The sequence below is a fragment of the Mytilus californianus genome, unplaced genomic scaffold (assembly GCF_021869535.1).
Source record: "Mytilus californianus isolate M0D057914Y unplaced genomic scaffold, xbMytCali1.0.p SCAF_9, whole genome shotgun sequence".
Lineage (NCBI taxonomy): Eukaryota > Metazoa > Mollusca > Bivalvia > Mytilida > Mytilidae > Mytilus > Mytilus californianus.
The window spans coordinates 71,958,572-71,969,237 of record NW_026262745.1 but is presented as its reverse complement, the minus strand read 5'-3'; the positions used below and the strand labels follow the sequence as shown (position 1 = coordinate 71,969,237).

At 32.8% G+C, this 10,666-nt stretch overlaps 1 protein-coding gene across 1 annotated transcript; it reads left to right on the top strand.

Moving 5' to 3' along the window:
* Positions 1-7,671: 7,671 nt before the first annotated feature.
* LOC127713979 (nucleotidyltransferase MB21D2-like) lies at positions 7,672-8,441 on the top strand. Its single transcript, XM_052219929.1, has one exon. It carries the CDS (start codon positions 7,672-7,674, stop codon positions 8,395-8,397), a length of 726 nt encoding a protein of 241 aa, XP_052075889.1. The 3' UTR covers positions 8,398-8,441.
* The last annotated feature ends 2,225 nt before the right edge of the window (positions 8,442-10,666 follow it).

Here is a 10,666-nt window from a genome sequence, read left to right as displayed (position 1 = left end):
TTATGTATAAACATGGATCACCAAGAGCAATTTATGTATCACCAAGCTAGAAACTTGCTAAAATGGTTGTAAAATGCATTTCAAGTGAGATTTTGGAATTCCTATATAAGTATACACCAATTTTCCTTGAAATAAATGATTCACCAAGAAACACAATAAAACATGAACACTCACTAGATAATTTGACTAAAAACAATATTTATACTATAAACTAGTCATAATATACAAGTTTCATTGGTTTCAGTGTTAGATAATCCAAAAAATTAAATTTCAGGTAAAATCTTAACTGTGTGCATGCTAAATGACCAAAAAAGGCTAAAATACCTTATTGTAGCAATTTGAGGGCTGTAATTTGACACTAACATAATTGTTACATACAAAAAATAATGTAACATAATTTCTGACAAATGAGGGACGAAAGATGCCAGAGGGACAGTCAAACTCATAGATCGAAAACAAACTGACAACGCCATGGCCAAAAATAAAACGACAAACAGACAAATAATAGTACAGATGACACAACATAGAAAACTAAAGACTAAGCAACACGAACCCCACCAAAAACTGGGGGTGATCTCAGGTGCTCCGGAAGGGTAAGCAGATCTTGCTCCACATGTGGCATCCGTCGTGTTGCTTATGTTATGACAACAAATGTGACCAATTTTCACTGTAAAGGGTATGATTTCTAAAAGGAGAATTTTACATGCCTGTCAGTAATAGGTATAAAACCACTAATTCATAGCCCCATTGCTTTCTATGTTAAATTCTGAAATTTCAAGCATAAATGGCTACTTTGTCTTAAGTTCAAATAAAGTGGCAATTATTTCATGTCAAAACTGTACCTTATGCTGACTTGTGCTGAAAAAATCAACATACCTTTAATTGCATATTAGAGCGTTCTGGTTCCCGGAAGTTTGATAGTACAAAAACAGGAACTTCTGATCTGAACAACAGGCCAAATGAGCCCTCCTATTAAAATTTCATATACTTCTTTATTATTCAAATAAAACTTTCAACAAGGGTTCTACAGTGATTCCAAGTCCCCAAGCTTTCATTTGATCCTAAAACTACCCAAATATTCCCACTATTGACAAAGATACAGCTATGCGTAGGAACTATTTTGTTTAAAATATGTACTACTTTCTTGTAAATTCTTTCCGACCGGGCCTGAATTAGTGGTTCTATACCTGAAACGGAACATGATACCAAATTAAATGACCTCCGGTCTACCTGAAAATTCAATCAGATAACTCAAATGCATTATACGTATGTTTTGTACAAACTTTAAGTACTTTAAGTCAGTAAAATATAACTAATGTGTTAACAGTTATATAAGCTTACAGTTTTGCATTCTATTAATACTTACTTTAAGCATTGCGCAAGGTCATGTGTTCTAAATCCACAAGCTTTCATGAACTGCGAATACTCTTAGATCAATATTTGTTGTGTTTAGTTATGATCGACCTGATGAGTCAAGCGTTTTTCTACTGACTTTTATAGATTATTCTCATGCTGTATCATAAATGCCCCAGGTTAAAGGAGCGTAAGAGGCCTGTTTACCCTTCATAATCTACATATGTTTGTCGAAAGTGTGGAGCCTATTATTAAGTTGTTTTTGTTTTTTGCTGTTGTAATCATTTATTTCCGATGTTGTTTTGTATATAAATTAGTCGCTGTTATTTTTAACTACAATTGTTTTACATTTTGATATGTCTGGGCCTTCTATAGCTTACTATATTGTTTGCTCATGTACATTATTTTGTCGCTGATGAATCATGTGTCCATAATCAACTTTTGTACAACCCAATGAAATTACAAAAAGAAACAAGCAATTCTTATACTTCTACTATGATATTACGAATTATATCAAGCTTCCCGTTCGTTTTTCAATGCATTGTTGTGGTATTTTTATCGGAAATGAATGTTACATCTTATCCAGAAATACAATCTAATTTTGGAATGGCTTTTGATTGTAGTCAGCCAATCAAAACTACGGATATTTTGAAAAGTTCACGTGATGCATTATATACAATTGCTTGCTTTTCGTAGATTGTTCATTGCGTGACATTGCGTGATTCGAAGGAACAAAAAACCACCTTACCAACCCTTAAAATATGTTGCTATCGTTTGTTGCAGAATTTCAGATATTGACGGAAAAAACGTCATTAATTAAGACATAATATGACATTTATATACTGTAAATTATAAAAATATTTGTTTGGTGTTTAGTATTGCTTGATTGTTGAACTAATTTCGAAAATCAAAAATTGATTATTGCAATTTCAGCACACGCGGATTAAAATTCAATACGATTTTTTCAATGACAAAACTCAAATCGCAAAAATTCTTAATTTTCAGTATTCGTTCCTGCTGAATATCTGAATTGATCACAAGAGGCGTCTGGTAGCGGGTTGTCGTTTTTTACAAAATATATCCCGGTTTCCCTTCAATTTTGTCATCTTAGACATTAATAAAGAATTGTCGATGACCAGTTGATATATGTATTTGTATTGTCATAATTATTGAAACTAGTAGTTTGTCTCACAATTTCTCTATGATTAAGAAGTACGCAATTTGATTTGTTGTCCTTTTAAAGTCGATGTGAATTAATAGAAATATGGTGTTTACGTTATTTTATAGATTGATTGATTGATTGGTGTTTAACGACACTTTCAGGACTATTTTGCTATTTCGTGGCGGTCATTGTTTTGGTGGAGGAAAATTGAACCACCGACTTTCGGTAGGAAAACTGACATTTTTAGTCACTTGCAGTCGAGTGTACCAGTTATTTGCGGGATTCGAACGTTAAATGAAATAGCAACATAATTAAGTACAATAAAACAGATGTCTATATAACATGAAAAGCTCTATATCTTTATTGAAAAACATCCCTTCGTTTCACAATAAACTTAATATCAAGAAACTGGATATAGTCTCTCACACATCAGACCATTACCCGATTTAATTCCTCTAATATCATCATCATTTGAAGCAAGAAAAACCAAGCAATGGGACATTGAAACCTCATATTTAGTGCAACAAAGTTGATCAACAGAGTTACGAAAACAGAGTTGCTCCTGAAAGTTTAAAACAGAAAGTCAGAAACAGTCAGTAGAAGAAAAGCTTTTATAGATTTCTATGAACTCGTTGATCAATCTTCCATGCTGATTTCCATAAATAATTGATAAGATAGTTAGGCCCCTCCCATTTACTTATTGGCTTAATTCCTCTCCAACCGGATTTCTATCTAGGTCAGCCCTGGCCTTTAAGTGAGACAAATTCGATAAATTGAGTTACGAAAACAGCAATGCTCCCGAAAGTTTAAATAAGAAAGTCAGAAATAGTCGGTAGAAGATGTAACAAAAGCTTTTATCAATTTCAATGAACTCATTGTACAATCTACTAAAGCAGCAACACAAACAATTATAAACGAAAAGGTAGTCCAAAACATCAATTCGTAATGAATGATGAAACTAAACATGTTGTTGTAGTTAAATTCACTGATGATTCCCAAGTAATGAAATATTGGTACATTGTATTGTGTATAAGTTATCAGAAGTTATTCCTAGTTAAAAGCATATTTTAATAAGCATTTAACGTACGTTTTATTTAAAGTTATTCACTGTATCGATAACGTCAAATATGGCGCAACTTTGTCATGCGTTGTTCAAACAGTTACCGTTGGGTTAATATTTCCTATTGTGCACTTATGATTTCATAACTGGAAGAATTGACATATCTAGATTGGTTTAGTCACGATAGTTTATTAGAATAAGCATTTTGAGTCGAGGACTGTCAACATTTATTTGTTATGTTATGTTTTTCCCTCCTGCTTAGAACGTTAACTTCCGATAAGTTATGAATAAATACCAAAGCAAGGTCAAGTTTGTCAGTCTTTGCTGTGTTTACATTTGGCCTACATCAGGATTCCGGGGAATTCGTACAGAGGAGAAGCAGCACACTTAGCTGTATACCTCGTATATTTCATAAGTAATCGTCCTAGTTAAGATGTATGAAGCAGCGCAGATAGCTGTAAGCCTCGCATCTCTGGGATTTATTTACATTGTAGAATTTAATATATTCCCGTTCAATGGTCCGTACAAAAATACAAAAAAGAATGTAGCTCTTATGTTAGAACATTGTACATGCATGTAAATATATCAGCTCTTTAAGAATTTTAATAAACGTATCATTTTCTACTATGAATTATTTAAATGTATCCATGCAGAGAGAGAGCTGACATCAAAAACCGACGGTCGTATCATTTATCCCTCAAGATCGTGTAGTTGAATGAGTTTATTCGTATTTATTTACTATAAAACTAAACAAAACACTGCATGAAGCAGAAATTACGATACATGCCGTCAAAAAGAAAACGCAATCTTTCTGTGAATGGAAAATAAATGAAAGACCAGAATATCTACACTGTATATACTCGAAAAAAAACCAACCAATGACAACCCATGAACTTCGTAAAGAAGATAGATTTAATCTAATTTAAAGGGGAACAAAAGAACAAAACAGAACATCAGACAGATATAATCATAAATCAAAGAAGAAATGTATCTAGGTATACATATCCATTCCATTATGTATATGACAAGATTCACCACAATGTAGACATCATAGATGGTTGGCGAACACATTTTTATGGACTGTAGATAGTAGATTGCAGAAAGGAACCCGATCCATATTATGACACAGACTATTTAGATAAAAAAATGAAATGATGCTAAACTGATAGTTGACATGTGCAAAGTTCGTTTCAAACATAGTGCTTTACCAGACGATGAGATCGGATAAACAATATAAGGTTTGAATATGAATACAAATGCTGATCAATGCTGAATACTTTGATATAAATGCATAAGATATGATATACAGCGACCTTAAGTTGCTAACATCTTCATCATCTGGTCTTTGGTGGATAGTTGGCAATCATGATATATATTCTTTATATTACAAAAATCAAATACACGTTGTCATCAACTTTCAAAGAAGGAGTCCGATCCAAATTATGAGATAGATAATGTCCACATTTAGTAGAGCACAAGGCTAATACAATAGTTGACATATGTTAAGATCGTTTCAAGATGGATTTGGCTATCATTTAGGTCAATCTTGATTATTTAGCTCTTCAACTGTTTCGGTTCTTATACATCATTGAGCGTTCCTGATGAAGGTAAATAGAGAAAAGCAATACGGACGCATGAAATTCATAACGTGTTGTTTTCATGTTTTAGAAGCATAGTCCTTATATAGACGATAAGATAAAGAAACAACCTTAGACTCAAATAGGAATAAACCTGTTGACTTCTTTAGTATAAATGCCGAAAACATCAAATATGACGAAAAACAATTACATCAATAACTTCTTTTACCTCTTTTGAACTATTCTGCATAATCTTGACGATGAAAAAATACACAATTCACCATGCGTTTATAGGAGCAACCATTAACAGTGATTGGCATTGCATCGAATTAAAATGCAAAATTGATATGAAATAAATCAGTATTTTTATCAATTTCCGTCAAACACTAATGTACAAAATCACTATTATTATTTGGTCCCATTAACAAGATGAGGTGTCAAGACAGTTTGCATTTGACTGATTGATATGTACATAATACCGTGTGACAACGGTGACATGCATAATCAGGACTTCAACCCCTTTTATGTTGTATGCAAATATATTCTACAATATTATATCGGGTAAAGCTGTGTTTCAATTTCAACGAAAGAGGTCAAAGAAAGAGACTACACTCGATCCCATACTGCCTTTTCTAATCTGTGATACTTGAAATAGACATTGACAATAAGGGTCGGTTGAAAACAAAACTTTACAACAAAAGAGATGATTTCAGCTTCCCAATTGTGAACTTTCCATTTCTATGTAGCAACATTCCAGCAGCGCCTGCATACGGAGTATATATCTCCCAATTGATACGATATTCCCGGGCTTGTATTTCCTATCATGATTTCCTTGATAGAGGATTACTGCTCACAAGCACAAGGAAGCTATTAGACCAAGAGTTCCAAATGGTGAAGTTGAAATCATCCCTCCGTAAATTTTACGGACGCCATCACGAGTTGGTTGACCGTTATGGAATAACCGTTTCACAGATGATATCGGATATGTGAATCTGAGGTGAAAAGTGGCTCAACCTCAAACTAATTGCAACAGAAACAATTTATATCAATTCAACTTCATTGGATACCTGGTTGTGACATCGGCGTTTCATAGACCACGGGAAATTTGTGTTTTTGGGGTAAAATGGGGATTTTTATGTGAAAATCGCTAAAAACTGGAAAAATTTATTTTTTAAAAAGTTTTTTACTAATTGTCTTTATTTTTTTCAGGAAACGTTTCATTCATATGTATCATCGTGATGAAATATTAAAAAAATGCATAACCATAAGTTTTTTGGGGAAAACACGCTGATTTTGAATAGAAAATCGCTGATAACTGGGAAAATTTATAAATTTAAAAAATCTTCTAAAATTTCATTCTCGTGTTAAATTAACATTAAGAATTTTAATCCCTCAAAGAATGAGCAGGCTTCAACAGAAAAATAGTACTCATTATTTTGACATAATAATGTAGTTTAAATCAAACACACAGTCTCAGAAGAGGGAGACCAAAACAATATTTCTAAAATCACATTGTCATAAAAGTAAATCTTATAGAACAAACTATCGTTTAAAAGTTCTCGCTTAAATGTTATATTAGAGACACATCACCAACCAAACATGTAAATGTTAGAACTAGATGTCACTATCGTCCTCATCCTCATCAATCTCCAGTATTTTACAGTTTGAACAGTTCAATCCCTTACATTCGCTACATGCTGAGCTGCATTCAAGGCCGTTTTTTCTACAAGTGCATCTGCGTGTATCGCAACCGGATTTACATTTACAACTTATCACATGCAATAACTTCTCTGGAGCAGGAGGCAAAATCGTTCTAATTTGACAAAGTGATGTACCTTGTAGAACCCATCCCCAGTCTGATGGACTAAACATATCGACAGAGTCATTTGTTCATTCTTGGATCTAATAATATGCACGCTTACAGTGTTGAGACGCTGCTTTTGAAGTAGGTGGCAAGGACTGGACATGTACGCAAGACAAAGAATTTGTAAGAACTTTATGATTAAATTTTCTGTAGCGTAACTGGTCTAAGCTTTTTCCTGCCTCACCTCCTTATAATATAACGAGAGCTGACTGTCCTGATTGTATTATATCATCTGAAGTTGCATCTTGTTTTAAAAATACTGAAGCTAACTCTCTGAAAATGGCATTCACACGCAACCGCTTCAGTCCTTCTTTCTTTCCTATGCCGTAAAGCCTAGATGTCGTGTCATATCCTGTGATAGCATGAACAAATGGTAACAAATAAACTATTGCACTTCCAAGCAACTCTTTGGTCTTTTTGATATCCCAAACCTTTGACTTTCGAATTTTATCGGATTGAAAAACCAATGGTTTAGAATTGTCCTCTGCATGGAAAAGCAGTAGTATGAGAACATCAGTGTCTTCTCCAACTGCAACAGTAGGGTAAAAAGATGCATATCTTACAGCAGTTGATGCAATAAGAACATCAGCATCAGCAGCAGCTTGAAGAGAAATAAATCCTTCATTATCCATTTTATTACAAAGCATATTTTACGATGGACATGGAAGATACAAAGTCAGGTTATACTAAGTTACGACTACTGCACTATAAATACCAGAAGATCTTGAAATTATGTAAAGAGATAGGTAATGATTTCTTCTTTTCAAATCTTTCATTTAAACAAGCATTTTCAACCAACATGTTTTCGACTGTGCACGGGCCATGTGTATCCGATAAAGTTGAAAAATTAGACGTTGCATACTGTTTACATAGTAAACTATGGATAACACCAGCAAAACAATGGGTAATACGATCAAATAATTCATGGCCGAAATACGATGTTAAACAGGTCAAAGTAAAACACGGGGTCCTATTTGTACCTGTAGGTGTGAAAGGAACTTCACAAGAAGAATTAGAATGGCGCATATCGTTTTCCGTTGTAGAAAAACTTCTTATGTATTCTTTTACACATACACAATTACAATGTTATGCACTTCTGAAAATCCTTCTGAAAGACGTTATAGCTTTAGACAGAGAATGTAAAGAATTGCTTTATTCATACTTCATGAAAACAATTTTGTTTTGGATATGCGAAGAATTGCCTTTATCAATATGGAAACCTGAAAACTTGATATTTTGTTACATGAGATGTTTCAGAAGGCATATTTATTGTGTTGAATACACAGTCTGTCCGCATTATTTCATTCCAGAGAATAATTTATTTGAGAATAAGATATATGGACACGCACAGGAAATACTATTAAATAAGTTGTATATTTAAAATAGTTATGATTGGCAATGTATCTTATTTTCAGACCAAATCTCGAGTTTCTGTGTATTGACATGTAATATTAACATGGAGTCAAGTTATTTACATGTCAACAGCGTTGAACAATATATAATCTCAGCGTTATTTGTGATGAATAGCATAGCGTCGAATTTTGAATTTCTTTTGAAAAAAGGGATATACAAGGTATTGTTCAGTAAGAGTTCAAAAATCAAATACCTGTATACATTCTACGTGTCAAATTACTGTTGCAAATGTGAGAGACTACTACCATTTGATGACATGTCTTGTAATAAATCTTATTACAGAAAATCCAATACCTATATTAATACTCTGCTATTGAACATACGTCATGACGCAGTATCTGGATGTTTGGTATTAGCTTCGTTTTACTACAAAAGAAAACAATCCAATAAAGCTCTTTACATCGTCCAGTATTCTCTATCAAAGTGTGCACAGGAAAAACTTCAAATTCCAATGAATATTTCAGACATTCATTATGAACTACTTAGTTTACATTTAAATAGGAGGATGACTATTGTTCAGTTTTGGAGATATATGCTTTTAGATTATGTGATGTTTGCCAAAACCTCTAGGTTAATACCAACTGAATTAGAAATGGAAGTACATTGTGTATTGCCTCCTGTAGTATATGCTCATTTTCTTGGTTTTCTATGACATTATCGTCTACAAAATAGCTGGCAATACCGAGATTCACTCCGGAGTCTACAATTAACTCTTAAGGAAAACTATCTTATATCAGGTGGCAATATGAAAAGTAAATGTTACAACATCCTAGGTATATGTTTTCAATTGTTAGGAGACACAGGATCAGCAAGACAAGCTTTTATGCAATCTATAGAATTATTTCCAGATGAAAAAAAAAAAAACAACACCGCTTTTCGAAGATTGCCATTAATAGGCTGATGTAAATATCGTTAGGTGAATTTTTACATACGCTTATAAGTCGAATGATTTTCTATATCTAATGCATTGCATTAAACAGTTGTATTTCAAAATTATTGTATTCTTAGTTACCGTATGTCTGATGATTTACTGGTCTTACACATGATTAAAAGTCAGATGAATATTAATAATAAAAAATAATAATCTATGTTATTACTGTGTCACATATTGATTGGCATTCAAATTATACAATAACATTAAAACATACATAGAACAAACAATACATAGCCATATCAATTTGGCTTATGAGACACAATGCACAAAAATATATACAAATATAAAAATCCAACGATACATTGAAATTCTATATATTTAAAACTAACATATGATACTAAAAAAAAAGGATGACTATGGTTTAGATACTTGAAAGGGTAAGTTTTACTTTGAGATACATGTACAAAGACTTTCGTTTAAAGAAAAGCAAGTTGGTCGTGGAAACAAAATATGCTGCTGACCACGCGTCGTACGTTTACAATCAAATTATCAATCGAATAATTGCAGAAAACGTGGATTTCCGCTATTTTATACAGAAATTTGACATAATAGGCTACTGTCCTCGCAAATGTTTTATGTGTAAAGGAAATAAAAGACCATAAAATTTTATATTTTCTTGAAGATTGTTTTTTTAAACTTTCCAATGACATGAATGAGCAAAAAAAGTGCTTGCCAGACATTTATTTTGAAGAATATATTCAACTTTATATTTTAATTGTCAGCGAATTTCTTCAAAATTTCTTACTTTATAGGCTACTGTCCTTGCCGATTGTTTTTACATAAAGATGAAAAAACATTAAATTATAGAGTTTTGAAATGATTATTCCCTTAACTTTATAATCGTACAAAAGTATTATGCCAAACAGTTGTATTAGAGAAATTATTTCTATTAGAAGTGAACTTTTCTCAGCGATTTCCGCCATTTTTTCTTATAACATAACTGTTCTGGCAGACTTGTTAATAGACCTTCCCCATTTTGTTTACCTGTGCGACGTGCAAATCAAAAATTGTCTCCCTTATACCAATTTTGCTAGGGAATTCACTTTGTCTATAAGGTCAGTCTGTGGCGAAAATTTGTGACATTTCCAAACGATAAAACCCAATTTGATTTATATTGAACAGTGGATAATTACAGATAACTCTCAATGCTTTTCAACCTCGTGCTTTATTTGGCCTTTTAATCTTTTTTTATTCGAGAGTCACTGATGAGACTTTTGTAGACGAAATACAAAATTGCAACCCTGGTGTCTATGATGAGTTTACTTGCCTCCTTCTGATAGATGTCGTTTAAATTATTAAGTTA

Excerpts from the sequence above, each read along its gene's own strand:
- LOC127713979 (XM_052219929.1), top strand. The coding sequence starts at position 7,672 with ATGGACATGGAAGATACAAAGTCAGGTTATACTAAGTTACGACTACTG.